This window comes from Zophobas morio, unplaced genomic scaffold, assembly GCF_036711695.1.
Source record: "Zophobas morio isolate AGI-343-1 ecotype UQ-CSIRO unplaced genomic scaffold, CSIRO_AGI_Zmor_V1 ptg000379l, whole genome shotgun sequence".
Lineage (NCBI taxonomy): Eukaryota > Metazoa > Arthropoda > Insecta > Coleoptera > Tenebrionidae > Zophobas > Zophobas morio.
This window is the reverse complement of record NW_026972483.1, coordinates 228,823-253,766: the sequence shown is the minus strand read 5'-3', so window position 1 is coordinate 253,766 and position 24,944 is coordinate 228,823. Positions and strand designations below refer to the sequence as shown.

Below are 24,944 nucleotides of genomic sequence, written 5' to 3'. Positions count from 1 at the left end.
TAAGTAAATATATATATATAGACAAAATATGTAATGTAGAGATTAATTAGGCGCTTGCACTACCACCCATGCACCCACAGGACACGTAAGTAGATTAACTTTGCCAGATTTCCGTAAGGATTGAATGTGACACTATCATTTTATATTACTTATCCTTAGCAAATATAACATTAAAATATCGCGTTTTTCTCGGCTGCTTTCGTCAATATAATGCTATATACGCTACTTGTCGCCACGTTTTCATATAATTCTTAAGGAAGTAAGTATTTTAAAAATCTCCCAAAAATCCTTTAAACCTTATAGGCTCGAGGATAAAGCTAGGACAAAAATTATGAAAACAAAATTAGACCGTTGCAAATAGAGAAACATTCAGGCCTTTAAATTTTCGTCAAGTTTATTATGGCACGATGAAAAAACCTTATTGAAAACTAAAAAGTAAACCTTCGTTTTAATAGAATATATTTACATTACAAGCCGCTGGAGCTTGCTAAGTATCTTAAATTGTAATGTGCATAAGAATTCCCAGGGCTGAGCCTGGGTTACGAATATCGTTGACACGCGCCCAAGCGTCGGATGCGACGCTTACAACCATTATCTTTCGGCAGTTAAATGGTGGTGGTGATGCGAGTTGCCCTTTATAAATGGATTCACGAGGACATTGGCCTCCATCGAGACGTCTTGCGGTTTTATCATTATATTACTCATAGCGCTTATAAAAAGCAGTGGTGGTGACAGTTACACCATTTAATCAGCTAACTAGGACAGGCTGAAATGCCTGGTATTTTTAGGAGATAACTGAAGTCTGATAAATTTTAAAGTCTATAGCTAGTTCCAGTTTACACAGTTCATTAGAGTGTAAAGTTGAAGAGGAAGTTATAATTAATTTTTACAGTACTATCCTTCATATAAAAATTACTATAACCTGCTTTATAACGGCCTGAAAAAAGGGCTCTGTGAGCACTCAATTAAATCATCGAATGTTTTTTGTAGACTAAAATTTCGGTGGCGTACACCTATAACTTTTACTCTAAGAAGCAAAAATTATAGTATTAAAAATTTGCTATGCAGAAATAACAGTTTTGATCACCAACGCCCAAACCTTTTGCCTCGACCAAATATTCAATTAAGCACATTAAAGTATTATTTTTCACTTAATGATTATGTTTATAAAGTTCTTAGATTAGATTTATTTCTTTACCTTTGTGTTATCATTTCCAAATTAATAGTTAAGTTAGTTTTAAACGAACAATTTTAAAGCAACGGGAACCGCAGATTGTATTCTTCGGCGGCCCTTAGCGACAGCCAGAAGCTTAAAGGGTATTAAACCTCGTGAAACAAATGTATAGAGCTCAAAAGCAAACTGGAGTATGAATGTATGCCTGGCTTGGCAGATTTAAACTCGCTTCATAAGTAGTCCCTGTGCTACTTTATAATAATACCATATAATACTATTTAATACCCCTCAGAATGGTTCGTTTAATTATACACAACGTACCTATCGATTTTCCCTATGAACCATACCAGTGTCAACTAGTTTACATGGAAAAAGCAAGCTCTTATTTACTATCTACTCAAAAAAACTTTGTTATTTAAAATTTATTTAAGGTCATAATTTCTTTAGAGAACAAATGCTTTGCCCTTCTTGAAAGCCCCACCGGGACCGGTATATATTTAAATTATATATACTCTTATTTTACTCACTAAGTTACAAGGTAAGACTTTATGTCTACTATGCGCAACCTTAGCTTGGAGAGAATATAAAAAGCGACAAAAAATTGAACAAATTGACAAAGTTTATAGAGGTACTTTATATCGTATCAGATGTTTGTAAATTCTACTATTTATTGCACTTCGTATAGATATTCTACGGATTATATACACTTCTCGAACTCATGCGCAACTATCCCAGGCCGTTAAAGAATTCAAGTCTACGGCTTACAATTCGTGTTGTATTTAAGTTAAACTTTTAAAATAATCTTATTTTGATATTATTAAGGATTTGTATTTCTGTGAGAGGTTCAAGGAATCAACTATGTATTCACGAAGGCATAAAGAATATTAAAAATCCCTTTCTACAAGTTTTTTTGCTTAACCTTGACCGTTTTTTAATTATTTATATTTATTGGCCTTTTCAATTATGTAGAGAAAGAAATGCACACAACTCCTTTCGCAATCCGGCTGTCTTTATCGAAATAATATTGGTACTTTTCTTCCTTCTATATATTTATTCTTATAACTAAATACTAAATTATAGGCGAATTTTTTAAATAACTAATTTAAAAATAATAATTATCGTTATTTAACATTATATATTTACCTTATTATCATATAATAAACAGCGTCTTTCGTTTATAATATACTAGTATTCGTAGCTGGCGTATTTATTTATCCTGTAAAATCTTGACTATTTACTAAAGCTTCAAAGACGAAAGACTATAAAAACTTGTGTATGGATATTGAAGAACTTGCCTTTATGGGCAAGAAGGACAGGTTCTCTATTGTTATTATTTTTACTACTATAAGTATTTTTGTTATTATTATTACTTGAAAAGCGTGTGTCCCTATTATATGTCTAAAGAACTGAGTGACGAAAGCGAGATTATCTTCATGCCTTACAACTACGTTGTTGACGCCAACATACGAGCTCAGCAGTCGGTCGACATCGATAATAGCATTATTATTTTTGACGAAGCACACAATATTGTATGAATATTTCTTCTGTGCACATAACCGGCGGCTATTGTTATTATTTCAGGATAAGATCTGCGAGGACGCGTGTTCTGTTGAGCTTCCGCTTTCCACTTTTGCCGGTTTGCTCAACTCCGTAAAAGCAGCTGCGGTACTAGGTTTTCTTTTGTGCATTACTGCAGGCTAATTACCTTCGCGAAGCGTTATATTAAGCAGCACCCTGCTCCAGCCGATTCACACTTGATGTCGATATCGCTTGTTGGAAGTCCTCATTATATTATATTTATATGACGAAAAAAACTGTTACTGATGTTTACGTAGCATTTGCTCACAACTTTGAGCTAGCGCTAGAGCACATAACTTTGTTTGACCCGAAGGCGCCCACCTTTATGGACGGGTGCCAATGTGTATTATATGAACCGTTTACTTCTCGGTAAACTGGCCTGGCGTGGTGCAGAAGCTATTTGTATGAGCTACTGGACCGCAGTTGTGGCCTTCGTTATGACTCTGCGCGCGAGTTTCTTTCCAGCCTTGAGTGTGTTTTGTCTCTTCTGGAAGGTGCTATAATCTAAATAAACAAAAGTTGAATTTTTTTATTACAAAGCGCATCTCTGGTTAGGAAATCTTGAAGGAACCGCGGTTCTTTGCTCTCTTTTTTATCTTTTTGCAACAACACGTAACTTTTGCTCAGCAAAGAGACGGGTCAGCTCCTTTTGGCCCGGACAGCGGCAGACAGAGGCAATTCGATGCTCTCTTTCGCATTATGGACTTTATAGAAACTTTATTTTCGGAAAAGGCGCTTTATTATATAAATAAAATTTCTGCATTTTTGAGGTTATTTTCTTGACTTAATTGCTACGCAGATGAAAAATACGGAGGAAGTGGCCCTCAATTTTAAAGTATGTCTCTCATTTAGCTACATTCTTTGCCATCAGGGGTCATTCAGTGATCGATAAGGTTATTCTTCACGCGCAAGAAAAGGACGATCTTCTTGTCGGCGACCGTAGCAAATGTTCAAGTATATTTTTATAGTTGCAAAAAGAAGCGTGCATCATTCTCATTGCTTTTATCAATTGTTTTTATCTAGGGGTTCTTTCATTTCTTTGCTTAAACTCTAAATTTGCTTTAAAAGATATTTTGGGGACGTCCCACAATATTATTATGACTTCCGGTTACACTCGATGTCTTTTTTAATATTTAGAGGGCCTTATGTTTACTACAGGCACTCTTAGTCCGCTTGCTGCGTATACCACCGAGTTAAGTTTGTAAGTTCAAGGAAGGGGCTTCATTTCTGCTCGCTGCTCCGTATTCACCCTCCCCTTTTTTTGTAGGTCGGCCTTCCTCACTTTAGAGAACCCTCATATAATCCAAAAAGAACAGTTGTGGGTCGGAGCTTTCTCCTGCGGTTTAGTCGACGTCCATTTACTTGTGTAGTTGCTACTATATATCCATCAGGCCTTAAGGGCACCCTCCTGAAGAGCACCTTCCGGACAAGAGACGAGTAATTATTATCATTTAGAAAATCACGGAGTTGAATTATACTCATACTAAAGCTATTATTAGCGTACAATATGTGCGTGAACTTGGAGAGTCTATTGGTATTTTTTACTGCGTTACTGGTTTTCTTTGAAGTTGTTAAAAAGATATATTCTCAGTTTGTTTAGCAAATGAGATTCCAGCTGGACTTTTGATTTTTTTCCCAACATATGGAGTGATGAACAACTGCGTCCAGACGTGGAAAAAGAGTAGCGAAGTACAGTATGCATCTTTTCTGCTGCATCAGTGTTTATTACATTGCTGAGGGACTTAACATTTGGGAAGCGTTGAACATGATGAAGCCCGTTTTTGTTGAAAGCGAAATCCCTGCGGAATTTACTGCCGTAAGCTTTTAGGGCCTTAGTTCCGTGTATGTTGTATGTCCGTCATAAGGCGCTCAGATCCTACTTGCAAGCCGTGGAGTCCCGACGCAATGGCGCTTGCTTTCTTGGTGTCTTTCGCGGGAGGGTATTCTGCTTATAACTGTTGATCTTTTTGCCTTTCTTAGTATTTATATTCGCACGCGCAGCTCAGTGAAGGTCTCGATTTCACTAATAGCAGGGCGCGGGGCGTTATTATAGTCGGTCTCCCGTACCCTCCCGTTTACAGCTATAAGGTTTTCAATACTTTCCTTTGCTTTGTCATCCATTCCCTTTCCTGTATCTGCAGGTTCTCTGCAAGAGACGATACCTTGATCTATACCGTTCCGCTCGGGTATTATTCTCGTTTTTAGAAACTTATTAAGGCTTTAATGTTTAATATCGACAGGTATCTGGAAGTGAGTGGTACAATCTCGAGGCAATAAGGACAGTCAACCAAGCCATCGGTGCTACCCCTAACGTTTAGGGGGGCTAACTTAATGGGTGACTAGAGTTCTTACTTCCCAGGGAGGGTAATCAGGCACAAGACGGACTTCGGAGCTGTTGTTTTGCTGGACTCTAGGTTTTGTCTTTCCCCTGTCCTTAAGCGCATATAAGAAGTCCCAAATTAGGTATACAAGCGGCACAGTCATTGGTAAACTGTCCAAGTGGGTCAGACCCCACATTCGCGTACAACCGCCTTATCAGCAGCTATTTAAAATAGTGATTCTATTAATATTATAGTGCTTCAAGACTTTTGAGGGCGTGTCCGAGACCCTGCGGGGTTTTTTCAGCACGTTCCGGTGCGAGGTTTTGCTTCTGCTGTCGTTGTTACGGGCACATCTCAATATAGTACTGAATTTTATCAGGGATCGATGTATAAACTCAACGCGCTTCCTAATAACCTCAGCGGCTTGAACTCAAAAGGTCAAGACTTGAATTCACATAGGTAATGCGCACTGTAGACACCCCCTTTCATTTTCTAGTAGAAAACCCTATACCACGCCGGGCACGTTTTACTGGCAAAAGGCCAAAGCTCATTATACAAAAGGAGAACTACGGTAACTGCAACTATTTACAACTCCCTTAATTTTTTTTTAATGTTTTTTATTAGAATGCACATTATATAGAAACGAACATTTAAAAGCAGTGCACTACGCCAGTATGGACAGCAAGAGGAGTCTTTATGCCGATCTTACTGGAACGACCCAACTTGATCAGTGGAGCGGCAGGTCGTAAAGCTACTTGCTTAACATATTTATTTCTTCAAAGTTGAAAGAAGTGGTGTGGCTTTTCGTTAACGACGTAGCTTTTATTCCTGGTGGCTGTGATGAATTTCTTCTATTCAGCAGGTGTGCTTCCGCACGAAGCCTGCAACGGCTCAATAAACCGAGTTTTTCGCAGATGCTGCTGAATGAGGGTCCAGAAAGGGATCAGTGAATAAACCGCTTAATCCGCGAATTTACTTAGTCTGTCAGAATGTTTTGTTTTTAGCTTACTTTAATTGACAAGCTTTGAAAATTGATATAGCAAGGCCTAACCTGATTAGATTAGCAATGACCTAGAAACTCATTAAATGTTCTTCATGATTTCGTGAAGTACATAGGACAGACACATGTTCCTGGTAGCCTCTTGGTCAGCATTGAAAGTCAGAGCGTTTCCCTAAATTAGAATAAGCTAAACTGGGGCGGTATACAAAGTAATTTCAAGACACTACCACTTTCTGGAAGGGAAATCTTTGGACAGCTAAAGGCATTGGCTTATTTGTATTAGTCAAGTGGACGTTTTCCGGCTTCCGTGATCCCTTTTTTTGGCCTTATAAAATTACAAAAAAAAATTGTCCTTTACACACACAAACAGATCGTTTTTATACTCCTTAGCGGTTTTCCCGTGTAGTGCTCGTACAGCTCGTCAAAACTTTTACTCCGACCCACGACCCTATTAGGAAACACATGTACTTTTGTGTCGCCTCTCTGCGTCCGTGTGACTCACCTTCTTTTAGCAGTAATGGAGTGGATCTTGCAGGTAAGCGATCTCCGACACGTGAAAACAGCCGTCTCGCTGTCGCCTTCATGGCTCTGAAGTGGACGGATAACTTCTACACCGCAGCGAGCGTCCAGGCCTTATAGGATGGAGTTTACGTTAGTGCAACTTTACAATTATCGATTCAAGTCCGTGCTTAGGTCTAGGTTCCTGCGCCTGAAGTAATTATTATTATTGGATCTCTTAGCAATGCTTCCGGCCGAATTCTTACTTTCTCCTGATTTTAGACGTTCTAATTATTTTCTGCACTTCTGTACCAGTGCAATTGTTGCAGTTACCTGAAAAATGTCCATTTTTTTTCTCGATGCCCGCTTTTTTCTCCCGAGGAATACTCTGTTTGTTGGTATAAAGAAACGATTGACAAGGAAAAGGGATTAGGTGTACTGCCAGCTCTTTATCACTCCTTGCGCTTCCCGTCTTCTTTGCACACAAGCGTTTTTTTAGTTAGAATGACTGCAGAGGGAATATAAAAGTAATACAGAAAACGCTGTCGGGCAGCCCAGCTGCTTCTCACTATCTTCTATGACCTCTTCGATAACTCCTGAACACGCCCCGTAAACGGCGGCATATATAGCAAGATATAAACGAGGGCCTCAAGGAAAAACATTTTTAAAAACTAGCCGTTTACCTTCACTAAGTATTATTTTTCGAGTTCCTAATAAGTTAAAAATATAGGTTTTTAAAATAAAAGAAAAAGTGAGATAACCTTCATAAGTACCAGAATTAGAATGGTTACAGCTTTGTCCCAGCGAGCAAAATGCGTATTGCTCTCCTAAATTATTGCTATTTTTTTGCAGCAAGTCCATCCACAAAAAATTTATAAACAAGAGATAAATATATTACAATATTTTAGTTGCGCGCATAGTTACATTTTTCTCTGATTCCTCTAAATTTTATACAAATAAAAAGTTATTAAAAAACCATTGGTAACTGCAACAATCACTGCCTGTATTATTGCAGTTACCGGAATTAAAAGGTCTAGTACCTTTTTCATTATGATTTTGATTACTCCTTTCAAAGCGGTTTAATTCAAAAGGATGAAGTATTTCTACGTTAAAAAGTATTTTTACTATAAAGACAGCCCCCGGAAACCTCGACTGCTTTTTTATTTCTATTATTACTTAATAATCACTACTATAATACCCATGTGCTCCAAAAAAGCCGAATCTTTAACAACTGTTTGGCACAAGTTGCACTTGACGGTAATAAGTTGGTCATTAAGCGGATCTTTACCGTATATCTTCATATCGGCGTCAGTTAGTTTAATAAAGGGTTCTTCAAAACTTTTGGTGGGGCTTTCAAAAATTTCACTATCCTTATTTTCTGTATTAAAAAAATATGTAAATTCTTAAGCAGGATACCACGTACAGCTCGTCATAGATTAAAGGAAAAGAGCATAAGTACCTTCCAACAACTCTAAAGTTTCAAGTAAACAGTTATATTTTTTTTTGTAAAGTGACCAGACGTCAGAAGTGCTAGGAAACTTCGTAGGAGGGGTAATTCTCTTTAACGAATAACGCTGCAATATCATAAACGTAAGGGCTAACGTAAGTAGAATAAATCTATAAACAAAGACAGTAAAACAGAACCTTAGTTTCCGATAACTGATTTGAGTCAAACAAATCCAACTCTACACCTTCAGAAAGTAATTGCAACTGTGGAGGGAGAAGTTTAAGTTTTAAAGAAAGTTCTGTTAAGTTGTCAATAAATTCGATTCTATTGAGCTGAATGAGATTAAAAACTACCTTCTTTTATTTTTTTGATTTTATTTTTTTGTTCATCAATTTCAGCCGTGTTTGTCGTTGTTCTAATGTGTTTTAAGTAACGACGACCTTTATCTTTCTTATTCTTAACACTTGGAATCATTTTATTTTTATAGCTGCATACCAATAGCGAAATTATTAATAAGAGGGACTAATTTTATTTTGTTATTAACTTTAATGGCTTATACACTTAGAATTAAAAAGATGCATTAATATCTCAAGCGAACCTATTCACTAAAACTTAGTACTGAACTGTTTTACAATAATAAATTCATAAGTTTCTAAAATTGGGTGTACCTTGCTTAAGTTCCTCCTACCGCATGCAAGTAAACTTCCAATATAGATTCCTAAAAGTTATCTTATATACAGTATTTTAAAATTAAAAGTTAAGATCCTCTAAACTACGCTATCATTAAAAATTAAAAAATGAACGCTTTCCTCATTATAATTAGCAACTAAGTACAAACTTGAGTGTTCCTTCTAATATAACAGTTTTTATATGTATGCCTCATAAGAAACAGTAGTTCGCTCTTTAATTTAAGTGAACTTACTTTTTTTATATATGTTTTTATAAGTTAATAAAGGTTACCAATATATTTGTTACAGCTAGATCATGTTCGCTAAAATTTAATACCATAAAAAGTTAATCAAAACTCTTTTTAATAAATATGAAAAATTAAATATAAAGTTCTTATTTAGTATTAAGCACTCCATACGCCCTTTAAAAGAGACCGCCCCAAAGTAGGCAAGTAGGCATCAGTATTAAAATTTCTTAATGCTCTAGAATCCTCAGAGGTACCCCGGCTTAATACCTCTCACGAAACCAAATGCTATAGCTTCTAACTGGTGCATGACACTTTGCGTGATGGTCTGGGTACTCTCTAACTGTAACCTTGACAGTTCATCGGCGTAATTTTGGTAGAGACGTACTGGACTTCTTACATGCAATGGATAGGACCGCGCTACCTAGTAAACAAAAGCGCCTACTTCTTTTCACGCGGATAATAACTGTTTACACTGAGCATACTAAAACCGGATTAATCTAACCCAGTTAATGACCCCCTTCTAAAGTTGCGAATTAATTTCGCCCTATTGAGACACCAGTTGGCAATTGCAACAAGGTAACTCCTGCAGACGTCGGTTGGTAGTGTGGACAATTTTGAGTTAAAAGGACGAGACCTGTATAAATAAAATATAAATCAGAGATCGTAATAATATTTATTTTAACGAAAAATTTGTGGCTTGGAAATAAAGGACTAAACAAAATGTAGTTATTAAAAATACTCGTAAATAAATTACCCTGAGTGAATCACCGTGTTTGCAGCCAAGGAGTGCAGCATGAGTGTAAGAAAGTGAGGGTGGGGGGTCACTTTATCATCTAGCTTACATGGTGATTTTTTTATAGCAGGTAATATCATCTTCGTTCTCGTTTTATCAGATAATAGAAAGTGCCATTTAAGTAGCATTAGTGATTTTCCCAACTACGTTATGCAAAAAATCAAGTAAATATATTTTTTTCTCACTACTGTCAGACTTTCATCTTTTTTTCATTAATTATTAGTTATAAAAAAAGATTGTGCATTCTGTATTACCGCGCAAAGTTTAATAAGTAACTAGGAAATTTAAACGCCGAGAAGCCACTAAGATACCCTACTTTACGTTAAACAAGCATTGACAACGGCTGCCCTGAATTCGACATAAGCCTCTTCCACCTCCTGGCCTAAAGTTAAATTTTTTCCAGTTTTTTAGAAGTTTGTAGATGTGTGTTGACAGCTTGTTGGATATCCACCCTTCTGCCAGGGGGATGACTTATGCTGTAAGCTAGTAATTTAGCATTAGTTTCATTTTCTGGCAATGAATCTCTAAATCGTTTGTAATAATATTTGCGTTTTTTCTTGCTCTAAGCTATTCTTAGTTTTACCTTTCTAAATCTCTTTTTAATATATTCTTATCTCTCAAGAGTTCGATTGCAGACGCTTACTATCTTCAGAGGGCCCTGCGATCTTAGAGCATAAAAAGTATCTCACTTTTAAGCTATAGATAAACTTTCCCAATAATAGCATTTTACTCATATTTTTAAACTTCTGCTCTAATTTAGTTCCCATTTCAGTTTCTATTTAAATGCAGTAGTATGATAATAAAAATTATGTGGCCATTATAATAGGTTCAAGTGTACCTGCACGGTAAAAGATAACTCACGGTTCCCTAATATTTAATATGTGAAATTCACTGTCGGTAAAAGAATGGATGGGAATGAGCACATATTAACTTCACAATTTAATAATCACAAAAAAAAATAAACAGTAGTATATACATAAATTAAAAGATTATTAAAAGTTTAATTTTATAATATATAAAAATATATAAATAATAATATATATATAATTGTATCATATAAGTACGTTTTAAACACAATAATTAGCTGCCATAACTAATAAATAATTTACTTTCACAAGTACAACATTAAGGTATATAAGGCCGAAGTTCATTAAGAACGAGATCTAATTTTTCATCGAAAGTGTATTCGTACAGGCTCTTTATTCTGAGCTTTTTTTGTTTTAATGCGTTTTAGTTATTGTCTGTTCCACCTTCTGCTTCCGTCTCTTGCCTCCTTTTAGTGTTAAGTACTGTTCTCTTTACTCTGAATTCTTGTAAACCTATAAAATCTAATCATGCATTACTCCCGAGGCTAGTTGTAAAGTTATTTAACCTATTCTATTTTTTTTATCTGCTAGTCTTATAGAATATTACTATTTGATAATCGTAACACTTAAGGAAAAGACCAAGTGCCTATTAAATAGAGTGTATGAGTAGAGATAATAGGAATCTCGAAAAAATCTAGCCGTTTAAACTTGTTGCTTCTTTAAAGGCAATTTAGAGGGACGTGTGACGGTTGTTACGATCATAGATGGTAATGTTTGTATTAGCAAGGTATCTGAAAGGAACAGGTAATATAAAATGATATTAGAGTAGGACAAGTTAGTCTGACACTATGACGTTTGATAACATTAGTAAAGCTACCTTAGAATCGAAACATCAAAAGAATTTAGAACAAAGGTTAACTTTAAGGGTAGGCTAGGGATAAACACAATAAAGGCTAAAGTGCTCAAAAACTACGAGTACAAAGAGATATGCTAAAATTCAAATAAAATTATAACCATTTAAGAAAAGGAAGATAAACGATAAATTTTAAAGTTAAATAAAAATTTAGCAACAGTTTGTAACAAAGGTATAATGAGTTAATTTTTTTTTATTGGCGATCAAGCTAACTTTGAATTTCAAAATAAGTAAAGAGTATACTGATATATATAGCAAATTAAATACCGCACCCCTAAATACCACTCATTTATTTCCTTTTAAGAAAAAATGAAAATGTAATAAAAGCAAGCTCCTATCAAAACAAATATTACTAAATGAATAACCGCTAATAATGTAAAGGTGGCTACCTGAGTTTATGAAGAGGATAAAAGAAAATACCCATAGTTACTTTCAATAAAGAAATTGTAAGGATTATGATCTAAAGATAACTCACAACCGAAATAACTTTGCTAAAAGAAGAAATAAAGGATATCCCTAAAAATGTAAGAAAATTACTTTTTTTAACGCATGCAGATGTTCACTAAATAAAAATGTTTAACCCTCAACTCTTGACTGAAACTATAAACCGAACCCTAGTCATTTTCATAGGCTATTGGCCCTCGTGTATAGCATCTCTAATAAGAGAGGCAGATTACATAGTGGTAGGAATAAAGAATGGGCTATATGCAGTTTAAAGGCTTTAAATAAGTGAAGCTCTCTTCTGTAGGCATGTATCTTTTAATAAATACTTTTATAAAGGTTCAGCACGGCAAAGTGTATTGCTAATACCCTTCCAACATTCTTACTCCTCACTCGTTTTCTAGCTACTATAGTTGGTTAAAGGGCTTAGAACCTTGAAAAGTTAAAGTTTTTTACGGCTAAAAAAGTTTGGTTTTTTTTTAATTAATTTAATAATCACATCTTAAAAAAATTATGAAGTTAATACTTGTTTAAAACTTATACTCCTAAGTTTTTATGTAAAGTTGCTTATGTAGCTTTATTTATTGTATACATCTGTCCCACTAATATAGGATCTGTAAATATGTAAAGTGGTATATATATATAAACTTAAAAATCGTGTGTTAATAGCTAGATTCGTTATTTGAGCTCAACAAATCCCTTCTTTTTAACTTTTTGAAGCTTATACCCTTTTTTCGATGTAAACCTGCTTTTAGAAATAACTATTTTAACAGCATCGACTGATATACTTTAAATAATGATGAGTGTGGACAAGGCTACCCTTGATGAATTACTTTCAGCTTTAGTGGATGAGCATCCCAACCAAACCTCCCAGGTAACAAACCAAAGGAACACCGCTCTTGATTTAAATATATAACTTTATATATTTGACCATAGGATTTTTTAAAAGCTTTAGATCGTTACAAATACTTCTTAAAGTCACTAGTTTCCGAGTCTGTACCAGTTGGCTGTGGTACTTTTCCTTTTAAAGATAGTTTTTGTACTACTTCTTGCACTTATTTTTTTTTTAAAATATAGCTGACACACAGCAACTTTCTGGGCTCATTCCCACTCTTAAGTTGTTCAGTAGTGTCATTGAATCTATTCCTCAAGTATTTGAAGTTGATAAAAAGTGTTTTTGTCTTCAAAAGGGCTGCCCGGACCCTATTACTTTTTCCGAGTCTGCAGACCCTTCGAAAAAATTTTGTAGAGAGAGCGCTCAAGACTCGTCCGATTTATATATTTCTTTTTTATTATCTAAATTTGCTCCTTTGTTATGCGTTTGCGAGGTATTTTATTATTTTTTATTTGCCTTTTTGTTTCTAAACTTTATTAGGAAGAAGTCCAGAAGTTGACCCGAAAGCTCTACATTTCCTTACTTTGTTTGGCGAGAGTTTATTATCCGCTGTACTACAGTTATATGGTGGAACAATATTGCCAGCAGCTACTTGGTGAGTGGCTTCTTTTAGTATGACATGATTTTCTAATCACCTTTCTTTTGAGAAGATCTTGTGACAGTTGCCTCGAAATTTACAGCCACCACTTTTGATTCGACTGCCCAGGGAGAAGTTGTCTTTTCCTGGCGGCTGGTATTTTACATCTTTACCTTTGCTGTGTTTCCTACTTAAAATTATTTTGATTTACAAGGGGGAAGATCGATTACTGAATTTAAGCGAGTACGCCTCCTACCTTTGCCTTCTCAGTAATCTTCTCGTGATTCTAAGAAGAACTCTTGAACCGACAGGAGCTTATATCGCTGGAACGCATTATCATTTTTATTACGTTGTTATTGCATTGGTGGACTTGCCGTTGCCTACCTCCCTCCAGCTTCTTTCTGTGCATCGCGTATTTTGCTTTTCTCATTTGTTGTAGCATGCTAGGTAAGGCGGTTTGTTATTTTTACTTCTTCAGGCTGCTTGGGCGTTGTTGCTGGTACTTTTAGAGCATTTTGGGTGTGAACTACAGCCCGCCTTCTCTGGGCTATTCGGCGGTGTACTCGGTTGCGTACTTTCCCTCTATATTTATTTTGTGATTTTCCTTTCCTTACCTTTTATGTAGACTACCTGTCTGACCTAATATGCGTGGATGATGAGTCTATTCATATGCAACTTTCTGCTCTACTTGAAAAACTTTTGAAACATCCGCTTCTTCTAAGGTGTTCCTACTCCATTTTTTTCAAAGTTTCAAAAGCCCTTAGCGCTGTGTTAAAATATTCGAAGACGAATAACCTCAAAGTTTGTCTGCTCAAGTTTTATATATCGTTAAGAAATTATTAAACATTCTCTACAGGAACACATATGCTCAATTGCTTTTAATATTGCGAAATTTATTAAAGATCGTAAATTTATTGCACAAGTTGTCTATCTTTTCTGGGCGTATGCATACGAAGATTTCTTGGCCGAGCAGTTAATACAGCTCATCACGCGCTATGCTTCGGTCGCATGGATAAGCCTCGTGACTAGATTATTTAATTCTAAAGCTTCCTCTTTTTTGTTTATTTTTGTTTGCTCAGAATGCTCCTTCTGAATATCCGGGATTATCAATATTAACGTTAACCTTTTTAATGAAATTATCTGTTTGACCATTTAGCTTGCCTGCTTATAGCTCCGATAGTGAGCCGCTCTGCATACAAGTTGTGAACTTGGGGACTTTATTGCTAGAACGCCTAAAGATACCAACTGTTACTGGCGCACCTGTTTTAGTATGTTTTCATATTTTTTTGACGATTTAATATAAACATTGACTTCTTTAGAGCGAGAGAACTTTTTCTGATTTTAAAGTTCTTGGGCTCATTGCCTGCGCTTCTTTGCGCGTGATAGTTGAGCAGGGCATCGTAGAGCAGAAGTGGACTGAAGTACGTCTGTTTGTACAGTTTTCCCTTGTACACTTTTGTTTACTATACCACTCTTAAACAGAAAATTGTCGTTTTTATTACTTCTACTATTGAATTTTGGTTGAGCGCCTTGGCGGTGCATGGACGTGTAAATAAACAGGTTTAACCTCTTATTGAGTATAGCATGGTGTTGTTGAAGTTACTTTTTTTGTACAGCTGCTCAATATAATTATGGGGGCCATTTCAAAGTTCCCTTGCGTTTCTTGTAAGACTCTCTAGGCATGCGCAGTTGACTTTTATTTCTAATTGGCGTAGACAAGGAGGGCCTTATATCTTCGAAGACACTTGATTCGCTAGGCTGTATACTCGGTTGGATATGGTTGTCAAACCATTTCCTGCCTCTCTTTCAGTGCAAACACAGCGATGAGGCGAGCCTGCTGATGGTTGCGTCCAGCGCCTTGTATCGCGCAGAGGAACTTCTCTCTTCCGTTCTTCGCGAAGCAACAAAGTTTGAGTGGCCCAGCGTTAGAGTGAAGGCTCTTTTTAGTGTGGCCGAGCATGAACAGACTCAAATTTTCAGTTGCCCATTCTCCATTGACTTAAAACATAAATGCGTGTTTGGCCTGGGTCTCCTACCCGACCATTTTGTCAATATCAAGATATTTATAATAAATTCTTTTTTACTCGACTTAGTTTCATTAGAGAGGTCAGTTATCATTTATATTCATTGGATTTTATTGACAACAATTGGGTGCAGCCATAAGGAGTACACCTGCAAAGACGGATCATTCAGTCTTGAGGGCTTGTTTCATCTACTCCACCCCACATCAACATTCACTCAACGGATGGAATTCATATCCCGCATTATCCGGTCCTTGTGGTATGTGTTTTCTTTATATTCGTTGTAATTAACTCAAAGGTCGTTGTACTCGCCTCTCAGCTACTGCTTGGGCTTGGATTGGTGCGCCTGTCCTGTCTTGGAGCTCTTTTGCGGTCTCCCGTGCTTTTTGTTTGCCAAACACGACTCAGCAGCAGAGGCTTGTCTTTGCAGAGCCAAGAAAACTTCACAAGACTCCTCCGTTTGTTCTGAAAGCGCACACGCCGTCGTGGATCTTGCTGGACTCATTATCCATGCGGCCACCTCGGACACTTCGATCTTGTTATTGACGGGGGAGCATGCCAAGAGATTATTCATTCTCTTTCTCGACACTCTTTTCCGCCACCTCACAATTCACGACGTATTTACCCTCGACGCTGGACTTGCCCGCCACATCATCACCACATGCACGACTCTTCTCCGAGACAGCAGTCCGCGTGTGAGATATCTGATGGGGTATTTTTCCTATAGGCTTTTACGCACGCTCTTCTCAACAAGTTTAGCAATAAACTGGGCATTCTTGTTCACAATGAATGGCATCAAGCAGCGGTGGATCTGGATAGAATTACAGTACGCCCTTCACATTTTCGCTGGTGCAGCTTTTCCCTTTACCTTTTTCATTGTTATTAGAGTCCTGAAAACACGTTTTTAGTAGAAACTTTAAATTGCCTTGCGGAAGGAGACACTCACATTACTATTGAGTTACGAGAAACACTCATTATTGCTTTAAGCTCCGTCGCCAAGTTTTTTTTTTCTACAGTTTCCCTTTATTTGCTCTGTAATAATGGCGCTGCTTTGCCTTGAGGGTTGCGGAGGGGAAGTTACTGGCATTGTCACTCGTGTCGATTGCCCAGCTGCTGACTTCTGAAAACTCCAAGCTTCGGGCTCTTTCATTCGACCAGGTTTTACTAGTATTATCAGACTTGCGGTTTGGGGCCCTCTAGTGTCATTCCTCTCTCACACAGCTTCAGGAAGTGGCCTCCGAGAGAGGGGTCTCTGTTAGTACCCTTCTTCTTCCAGCAATGGACGGACTAGCCGCCATGCTCGTGGACTGTTTGGCCAAGGGCGAGGGAACACTCCAGATATATGGTTCCCATTTCCCGCTTTGTTAACACCTACATGGGCCACATGTATTGTTCCTCTGTCAGTCGAGCTTTTGGATTGCAAGAATGTTGGCGACCTGCTGAAGAAAACGATGAAGTTCACGCTGCCGTATATGGTTCGGGGAAAGTTGACTACTGTTCTCGTGGAAGCAGCTAGGCTGGTTGAGCAAGGTGTAAGGAGACTGTACCTTTGCGTGGAGTCACTGAACTGTTTTTTAGAAGACGTTCCGGAACTGCTAGTGGAGAATATGCATTACATTTTAGAATTTATATTTATGAAAAAGATTAGTGATACGGAGGTAGCAGATATAATGAACTTTATTACCCAGCAGCTTAATAATCACTCGAACAAAGACACAAGAAGGTACTTATCTTCTCCACTTTTAATATTCTCTTTCCTATTATCTACGCCACAGGGCCACCGTGCGCGATCTGCTAAATTGTCAGCTGAGAAACCTTTTGAAGTTGCTTTTTTTAAGGAAAAAAGAAGAGGTGCGCCCGTATTCTTAGAGGCGAGACTTCCATAAGCTCTTACTTTGGGACGGTCTGTAGGTTCGCTGGGTGTTTGACTATCTGTGCTCGAGCCTATCGACCGATGGAAAGCTCTCCACTTTCCTTCGAGATCACTTATTGGCCATAATGGCGTTTTTTGTAAGCTATGCGCCGTTCATTGCAACTGATCAGCGAGTTTATTTTTATAAGAACGCTCAGCTACTGCACACTACCCTCTCTGCCCACGAGAAGCAGAAGGTTATTGACTTTCTCTAGTAATTAACGCACTTCTGGTTACCACTACTGATTTCCTAAAGGTGCTGAATGGCTTGATATCGCTTATGGAGATGATCTCACCAGAGCATCTCTACGGGATTCGTGCGAAAGCCACTGCCATTCTCAGGCTCGCCATGCAGTCCTGCCCCTTGTCAAGGTCTTGATTCTGCCGTATTACCTACAATATCTTTAACGCGTGTATATTACTGCAAACAGAACCGCCTTGCAAGGTTGGGCCATACTTATAAGGAAGCTTCCGGCTAACCATCTTGGACCAATGTTGAGCAATCTTGTCTATGTCACTCTCGGTCAGCGCTCTATTAGCCGAACGTATTTTCAGTCTCTCTAAAGTTTTTTTTTCCTTAAAGGTTTGGTTGACGCGTTCCCACAAGAAGTCGTGGCTATCCTGCGCTATCTTATTGTTGAGAACGCTGAATTGTATATTATTTATTCCTTTTTTTTTTTTTGCAGTGTGCCATATTCCTCTTTTGTCATGCAGCTATCCAGAATATCTAAGGAATATATATTTTCTTCCGGAACTTCCTTGCCTGCAGGAGCTCAATGCTTACTTGCGTCAGCACCTACCTGCGCGCCCTTTTCAACAGGAGCTTGGAGACCTCGTTGAGGAAAATCGAGGCATTACGAACGAGAGGTCTACTGCCTTTGCCTGGGCCGTTCCTTCTTTTTCGATTGTTTAGTTTAGCCTTACTGTGAGAATTGCTGCTCTCCGGCATTTGAAGTCGCTTCTGCATCAACACGTGGACGAACTTAGCTATTTGGTTCGGGATGACAAGTACGCCACCGTCATCCGGTTTATTTTTTATACTCTGACGCAATCGTTTTCTTTAGAACCACCCATCTCGTCTCCACCGCAGTTAAGCGCCTTTTTGACTCCACGTTTGAAAAAGACAAGACAGCCAGACTCCTTGTGGCCGAATGCCTCGGCGAATTGGGGTGCGTGGGGGCTGTAGACAGGCATCTTCGGTGATATTAAACAATTGGTTCCTTCTTTCTTCAGGGCTATTGATCCGGCAAAGCTGAGCGATAGCGCCCCCTGCGACAGACGAATGCGTCTTAAATCCTGTAGATGTGCTTCTTAGATAACAAAACCCTCGTTCCTTGAGCATTTCAATATCCTTTGGCAGCACCCGAATGCACATCTTCTCCCTTGGAGGAGGCCCTTGAGAATGCTGTGGAGTTTGCCATGCGTTTAATCAGTGGTCGGGACAGCATTTAAACGTCCGCTACTGTATGTTTTTGATGGTCACCTGCACAGACTTTCTGGTGCCCTCGTTTCTGGCCGCGGAAGACACACAGAAGCAAGACCGTGCCGCATACGTTATTCAAGAGTTTCTGCGCTTCTGCGCTTTCAATCCCGAGCTTCCTCTGGAAGGGTTTTGTCTTCGCACAGATGATTATGCGGCAAAACTTTTACTATAATAGGCCCGTTGACGAATCGGTTTCGAGTGTTAACTGGATGAAGTTTTCTAAGGGGGTTCGAGAGATTATCCATCCATACCTCAAGTCGGAATACGGGTTTTTATTCTGTCTATTTTTATTTAATAACGTAAAAATTGGCCAATGTTTGAAGTTTTACCGGTTCAAAGAAAGCAGCTATTCCCGGAGTGGTGTTTAGAGGTAGCCTACTGGTTGAATCATACTATTGTCTTGTTCTATGACGCGTAACCATGTGCTAGTGGGGCTTAGTTTTGATCAATGGATATCCGCATGGACTGTGGGGTTGATTAGCCTGGTTACTGGAAGGTCGGACTCCGCCCCGTCCGTTGCCTACTTTTCGAGACGTGAACCTATTTGTTAAAGATTTCAAGCAATTCTGGATCCATGCAAGACAGTCGTGAAAGATGACGTAACGCTAGCCATCCACCTGCTCCCGCATGCCGTACTGAATATCCTCCTCCAGAAGGATGAGGCTCTAGCCGACCAAGTACTTAATGAGGTTCGGCTATAACCAACGAGATTATCATAAGGATTCGCACTAACCACATCGACAGGTTAATACGGTGCTTACGGCTGCCGAAGCATGCGCAACGTTGCCAGATATAGTTTATACAGTTTCCTCTTTGGCATCTGCCATTTTTTTTACTGCCGTCACTGCTTGAAGGTCTACAAAAGCTCGCTTACAGTGTTTTCGATGATTGACCAGCTCACCCATTGGCTAAGGCTCAAATTAAGTTAAATATAGCTCTTTACCCTTTTATTGAAGCTCTTTTTTAACTTTCATAAAGCTGCGAACTTCAAGTTATTGGAAACAGACGAAGCAGTAAAAAACTTTTCTGTAGCTTGCCTTTTGTATTACTCCCTCTTTCCCTCGCAGTTGCGTGGCGTGCACTCATTTTTGAAAGGGATCCCTAACAAACTGCTGGCTGATGTTGCCTTCCGGTGCAATGCCTTCGATCGCGCACTGTATTACTTTGGTTCGCCTTTGTTCGAGCCTTCGTTGGCTTACCTCTCTTATTCTCCAAAAGAATCCTTTCTCCGTCTCGAGAGAAAAACTTCTTCCGAAAGTACTACTACCGCAGGTTTGCCGTTAGTAAGTCCCGCCTTCGTCCTGTCATAGTTTCTTTAGAACTGTTCGACCAGCATTTGGCGTTTCTGCACAAGATCTACGGGTCCATTGGCTCTGCGGAAGGTTTTTATTCCACATATCATATAAGCCGGCTTTGACTAGCAACTCTCTAGCCATGGCTGGCGTTTCTGCCATCCGCCTTTCTTATAACGTGAATGATGAGATACTTGACCTTGAGGCCGCTAATCGCTGGTTTTTTTAAATATGGATGTATGTTGGTTGCCGTTGTTATGTGTTATCCAGGTCCTACGCTCTTTCTTTTTATTCTAAAGAAGCATTTGACAACCCTAACGCTTTGTCCGCCAGAAAAGGTACTTTTTTCTTCTATAAGCTGTCGAAATCTTTAATTTAACTTTTATAAAACGAGGGCTTCTTCGCTGTCACATCAACTTATCTAATTATGAGACCATCATTTCGTACGTTAATGATGTTGAGGTTCGGCAACCTGAACTTCTTGGCGCTTTGAACCATTTTAGAGTCCACGCAGGTGTCCTTCGGTTCGCTCCATTCTAAGTGTGGGCTTATATCTGTGTATATTAGCGTGGCGCTTGGGTGATTGGTCTGCGCTAGAGCGGTCTTTAGCTGCACCTTGCTGCGACAGTTTTGAGGTGTGGGGGTTTTTTTTTTTCACTGTACTTAATTAGCGTGGTATTAAAAAAAAAAAGGTCGACGTTGGCCGCATCTTGATGGCCGCGCGGCTTCAAGAGCATGATGCCTTCAACAAGGAGCTATGCAATGCGCGTAGCAAGATAATTCAAACGCTATCTGCTATAGCCATGGAAACAGGCACATGAACCATTGTCCTTTTTGCTTGCTACTGCTGAATGCATCCCTTTCAAGGGCGCTACGAGCGAGCATACGGGTCAGTTGTCCATCTACACATCCTGCAGGGGATAGAGAGCGTTGCGTCCAAGTTGTTATTTTTGGAACCGAAAAGTTTGATGAGGGAAATAAATAACAACTGGAAGAAGCTTGAGTTAACAAAGCGGTTCGTTCACTGGCTTTTGGGCCGTTTAAAAGAACCTACATACTTTTCGAAGCTCTTTCGAAGTTCGCGAATCACTTTTGACTGTGCATCGGGCCCTTCTACAACTCGTGCTTCTCCGCTTTAGCACGACTTCCTCTCTGGCTTCTGGTAGGTAACGCGTACGGTTGTTGAACATTCACTGTCGTTCACTTCAAAGTGAATAGATATAAATACAGAAGTAGCAGAAAATCTGACGAACTTGTGCGACGGCCAGCTTGGTAAAAGCCGTTCAGTCGTTCTTCTATTTTCTTTACTTCCCTTTGGGTGTTTCTTAGCAAAGAGCTGGATTCAGAACATGAAGCTTGCTCGTAAAGCAGGGGCCTACGAGACTGCGTTTAAGTGCTCTTTGCACAAAGAATTTTTGGTTAGCGGGAGTGTTGGCGATGAGGATGGTACTCTTACTGAGTTCCAGTGTCCATATTCATTAAATTGTATGTGGTAGAGCTCGAACTTGAGCTTGAGAAGGCCAAACTGCTGTGGTCCCAGGGGTACCAGAACGACGCCTTGCTAGAGCTGCTGCAGTTCCAGCGTCGATCCCAGACCGATACGCTTAACGTCTCTGACTCCACTGAGCCATGTTCCAACTCCATGCCGGGCACTATTGAGCCGCGCGAGCCTGCTGTTTGCTGCGATCATAAACAGGCCAATGAGATGAGAATGCAACTGCTCGTTGCCAAATGGATGGTGCAAACTGGTCACTACCAGAATCACGTGATTGATCAGTTCAAGGAGGTTATCTCTCAAAAGAGTTTTCTAAATGAAAAAGGTACGGACGGCTTTGTAAACCAATAATATTTCCTTTTTTCCCCCAATCTCTTCCATCAGTTTGGTTCAGATTTGGCAAATACTACGACTCAATGGGCGAACCTTATGTTCTTCACGTTGTGGAGGTCTTCATTATTTTCTTGCGGGGAAAAATAAGCTTCTTACTACCATTTATAGAATTTTGGACGCTCTTTGTTATATGGCATCAAGTACTTGTTTCAGACTTTGCCTAGACTTCTTACTTTGTGGCTGGACTATACGTACACTCCTAATTATTGTTATTATACATATTAAATAGTGTTAATTGTTATAATATTTCAGCAAAGGCTTTCCTAAGTCGCAGGAAAACATGAAAGCTAACAGCTCTGACGGGGCGCAGAAAGGTTGATCTACAAAAAAACCCTTTTAAGCTCGCTGGTTATATTTCATAGACAGAACTCTACGAGAGAGACGTCAACTCCCTTAATGCGTACATGAAGAAGTGGGTGAAGCAGATTCCTCCCTTCATATTCTACACTGCTTTTTCCCAGGTGTATTCTACGTACTTCCTGTCCTTCTTCTCTTCTAAACGTATGTACACGCTCCTTTAGTTACTCTCTCGCATTTGCCACACCAACAGCAAAGTTTACCAAATCATAGAGTCCATCATTCTCAAAGTGTTAATCTCTTATCCCGATCAGGCACCCCTATTTCAAAGTTGAAGCGTCCATGTTTGATTTCTCTTACCACTATGTCATTATTAGGGGTTGTGGGCCATATCTCACATGTCCGTGTCATCCATTCCTATTCGTCAGACTCGTTGCACAGCAATTTTAAACAAATTATGTACGTTTTACTTTGAGAGACTGCCGGTGCTGCTTACTGGCTAACAGGTCTTCGGGACAGCGGAAGGGACAGCGGGCTTAGTGAGCTGGTTAAGGAACACAAATCACTGAGGCTCCTGTTAGTAGAGCTCTGCAACCGCTCCATAGCGAAGAACGAAAGCAAAATTTCCATAGAAAAAGACTTCCGGTAATTTCTTTCTTGTGTGCGTGCTAGCTGGGGGGGGGGGGGTGCGTAGCGGGGTTCTACTGTTTTTTTCTAGCAAACTTCTCCGCATTACTCCACTGCGCGTGATAATTCCTCTTCAGCGGTTCCTCATCGGCACTTTGCCTCCTCCAACGTCGAGGTGTTGCTCCCCCTCACCTTGCCTCTTTAAACTTTCTAAGCATTTCCCCACTGAAGTGACTTCAAAGAGCACCACCCATTTCCTTTGAGCCCCCCCCGAATTTTCTCTTTTAAAGATTCCGTGGAAGTTTTGAATTCTCTTCAGGTGAGCTTTTATAATGGGTTTCCTATCGCCTTGAAAGCTCTGTATCACGGTTTCTATAGAGGCCCAAAAAGATTACCGTTATTGGGGACGATGGCATGGAATATGTTTTTCTATGCAAGCCCAAAGATGATTTACGCAAAGACCAAAGAATCATGGAGTTCTTCTCAACAGTCAACACAATACTAAACAAGTACTCAGAATCAAGGTAGCTCCAACCATTCGGACTTTTTTTCTTTATAATTTTCTCTTCTATCTTGATCTTTTTATTAAGATTACGTTGTTTGCGCATTCGTACTTATGCCGTTGTTGTTCTCAACGAAGAGTGCGGTATGTTAGAGTGGGTTCACCATACGGAGCGACTCCGCCAGGTTCTTACTATTAAAGGGACCATTATCGTTGTTGGCTTTTGTTTATTTAAGCAGATACTGAACAACATTTACGAGTCAAGGGATGCTACGTTTACTAGTAGAGTGCGTAAAGAAATCAAAACTTATTTTTCACTAAAATCTGAACAGCGACTCAGCGTAACCGTACTATATATACAATTCCACTTGTATTGCTTTCCTTTCTCTACTTGACACACTCATAAGACGATGCTTCCTTTTTTAACAAATCTGATAAAACTTCACTATCCCGCCTTGTTCGAGTGGTTCTTGCTCAAGGTAGAGCTAGCAGACCATATGCTCTGGAGTTCTTACTATTTCCTATACAGTTTCCGGACCCCTCCACGTGGTATGCCAGCCGTGTTGCCTACACGAACAGCGTCAGCCTGATGTCTATGGTTGGCTACGTTGTGGGGCTGGGCGATAGGTATTGACTTCAACAGGCTGCATCGATGGTAGTCTAGATCGCAAACCCCTCCCGTAGACATGGAGAAAACCTCCTTGTCGACTCGACTACCGGAGAATGCGTTCACGTGGATTTTAACTGCCTCTTTGAGAAAGGTTTACAATACTATTGTGAACGCTGCTTCTATTTAACTTTCTCGCATATAGGAAAGACTCTGCCTCTTCCCGAGAGGGTACCATTCCGCTTGACTCACAATATGATTGATGCGTTGGGTATAACCGGCTATGAAGGTTTTTCTCGTTTTTCTGAGCCAGAATTTTGGTGACTTTTCTTTACGGCAGGTCTCTTTCGGAAAACGTGCCAGCTCACACTAAAAGTCCTTAGAAATGAAAAAAGTTCTCTCGTCAATATGCTCGCTCCTTTTGTATACGATCCAGTTGGGGACTGCGACTGTAAACTCCTAATGAATGTCTTGAAAAAATACTTTTTACTCATTAGCAGCTTCTAAAATTATCAAAACCGTTGAAAATAAGCTCCAGGGGAAGCTGGCAGACAACGGTTTGCCCCTCTCTACCGAAGGACAGGTCACTCACTAGTTTAAGGTTGTTGCTAAAGGCGTAACAGATTGGCGCTTCAGGTCCACCGGCTTATACAGGAAGCTACAGATCTGAGGAACTTATGCATCATGTACATCGGCTGGGCAGCTTACATGTAAAAAAAAAGTTAAAAAAAAACCTTCCGGGTGGGGTTTTTTTGAAGGATCAAATTTTTGTCTTTTAATTTTAATTTTTAAGGGCTTTTTGCGCTTAACTTAAAAAGTTTTGTAATCTATTAGCTTTAGCCAAATAAATCGTACTTTTTGGATTGTAGTAGCTCGACTTAACCTTGTAGGTCTCCCGAACTGCTTGTTGTTTTCTACAGACTACTTATAACTTTTTGTATTGCATGAACGGTTTA

The 24,944-nt window shown here is 39.2% G+C and overlaps 4 protein-coding genes and 1 long non-coding RNA gene across 5 annotated transcripts; 4 read left to right on the top strand and 1 right to left on the bottom strand.

The window, feature by feature from the left end:
- The first annotated feature begins 1,388 nt into the window (after window positions 1-1,388).
- LOC135120396 (regulator of telomere elongation helicase 1 homolog) lies at window positions 1,389-6,052 on the top strand. Its single transcript, XM_064044697.1, has 35 exons — window positions 1,389-1,410; window positions 1,467-1,548; window positions 1,606-1,663; window positions 1,713-1,802; window positions 1,860-1,944; window positions 1,997-2,078; window positions 2,144-2,201; window positions 2,418-2,490; window positions 2,553-2,703; window positions 2,756-2,839; window positions 2,890-2,953; window positions 3,010-3,085; window positions 3,146-3,246; window positions 3,308-3,327; window positions 3,380-3,484; window positions 3,552-3,587; window positions 3,646-3,706; window positions 3,776-3,859; window positions 3,911-3,953; window positions 4,020-4,093; window positions 4,144-4,189; window positions 4,252-4,286; window positions 4,344-4,441; window positions 4,491-4,568; window positions 4,618-4,692; window positions 4,754-4,840; window positions 4,894-4,938; window positions 4,993-5,050; window positions 5,112-5,166; window positions 5,216-5,273; window positions 5,328-5,393; window positions 5,453-5,510; window positions 5,570-5,644; window positions 5,698-5,815; window positions 5,933-6,052. The coding sequence occupies exons 2-35, from the start codon at window positions 1,468-1,470 to the stop codon at window positions 6,021-6,023; spliced, it is 2,469 nt and encodes an 822-aa protein (XP_063900767.1). The 5' UTR covers window positions 1,389-1,410; window position 1,467; the 3' UTR covers window positions 6,024-6,052.
- LOC135120397 (uncharacterized) lies at window positions 5,707-7,903 on the bottom strand. The gene is made up of 14 exons (XM_064044698.1): window positions 7,770-7,903; window positions 7,612-7,674; window positions 7,470-7,512; window positions 7,333-7,409; window positions 7,255-7,281; window positions 7,106-7,167; window positions 7,011-7,046; window positions 6,905-6,959; window positions 6,763-6,843; window positions 6,576-6,705; window positions 6,457-6,521; window positions 6,301-6,398; window positions 6,125-6,245; window positions 5,707-6,054 (listed from the first exon to the last, which is right to left on the bottom strand). Exons 1-13 carry the CDS (start codon window positions 7,870-7,872, stop codon window positions 6,156-6,158), a joined length of 930 nt encoding a protein of 309 aa, XP_063900768.1. The 5' UTR covers window positions 7,873-7,903; the 3' UTR covers window positions 5,707-6,054; window positions 6,125-6,155.
- Window positions 7,904-13,302: 5,399 nt separating this feature from the next.
- On the top strand, window positions 13,303-13,661 carry LOC135120426 (uncharacterized). Its single transcript, XR_010278607.1, has 3 exons — window positions 13,303-13,377; window positions 13,433-13,515; window positions 13,574-13,661. It is a non-coding gene; the product is annotated as an uncharacterized LOC135120426 (long non-coding RNA).
- Window positions 13,662-13,724: 63 nt separating this feature from the next.
- Window positions 13,725-16,288, top strand: LOC135120376 (uncharacterized). The gene is made up of 12 exons (XM_064044675.1): window positions 13,725-13,771; window positions 13,838-13,925; window positions 13,985-14,160; window positions 14,216-14,380; window positions 14,439-14,476; window positions 14,531-14,627; window positions 14,679-14,780; window positions 14,842-14,919; window positions 14,976-15,024; window positions 15,075-15,465; window positions 15,517-15,639; window positions 15,700-16,288. Exons 3-12 carry the CDS (start codon window positions 14,029-14,031, stop codon window positions 16,286-16,288), a joined length of 1,764 nt encoding a protein of 587 aa, XP_063900745.1. The 5' UTR covers window positions 13,725-13,771; window positions 13,838-13,925; window positions 13,985-14,028.
- A 388-nt stretch (window positions 16,289-16,676) lies between these two features.
- On the top strand, window positions 16,677-24,918 carry LOC135120375 (serine/threonine-protein kinase ATR-like). The gene is made up of 55 exons (XM_064044674.1): window positions 16,677-16,725; window positions 16,785-16,910; window positions 16,959-17,103; window positions 17,156-17,231; window positions 17,292-17,390; window positions 17,442-17,489; window positions 17,549-17,664; window positions 17,724-17,815; window positions 17,876-17,945; window positions 18,007-18,159; window positions 18,211-18,300; window positions 18,357-18,461; window positions 18,526-18,590; window positions 18,653-18,727; window positions 18,784-18,901; window positions 18,951-19,043; window positions 19,099-19,145; window positions 19,205-19,271; window positions 19,329-19,464; window positions 19,520-19,570; window positions 19,630-19,699; window positions 19,754-19,788; window positions 19,843-19,942; window positions 19,994-20,047; window positions 20,095-20,157; window positions 20,208-20,286; window positions 20,338-20,405; window positions 20,462-20,581; window positions 20,635-20,702; window positions 20,760-20,880; window positions 20,935-21,082; window positions 21,135-21,229; window positions 21,286-21,339; window positions 21,397-21,513; window positions 21,564-21,887; window positions 21,947-22,011; window positions 22,064-22,146; window positions 22,208-22,269; window positions 22,322-22,416; window positions 22,477-22,566; window positions 22,630-22,711; window positions 22,759-22,897; window positions 22,971-23,054; window positions 23,111-23,198; window positions 23,258-23,403; window positions 23,470-23,566; window positions 23,621-23,728; window positions 23,789-23,860; window positions 23,911-24,008; window positions 24,066-24,142; window positions 24,194-24,277; window positions 24,329-24,439; window positions 24,489-24,571; window positions 24,625-24,729; window positions 24,782-24,918. Exons 1-54 carry the CDS (start codon window positions 16,677-16,679, stop codon window positions 24,700-24,702), a joined length of 5,079 nt encoding a protein of 1,692 aa, XP_063900744.1. The 3' UTR covers window positions 24,703-24,729; window positions 24,782-24,918.
- The last annotated feature ends 26 nt before the right edge of the window (window positions 24,919-24,944 follow it).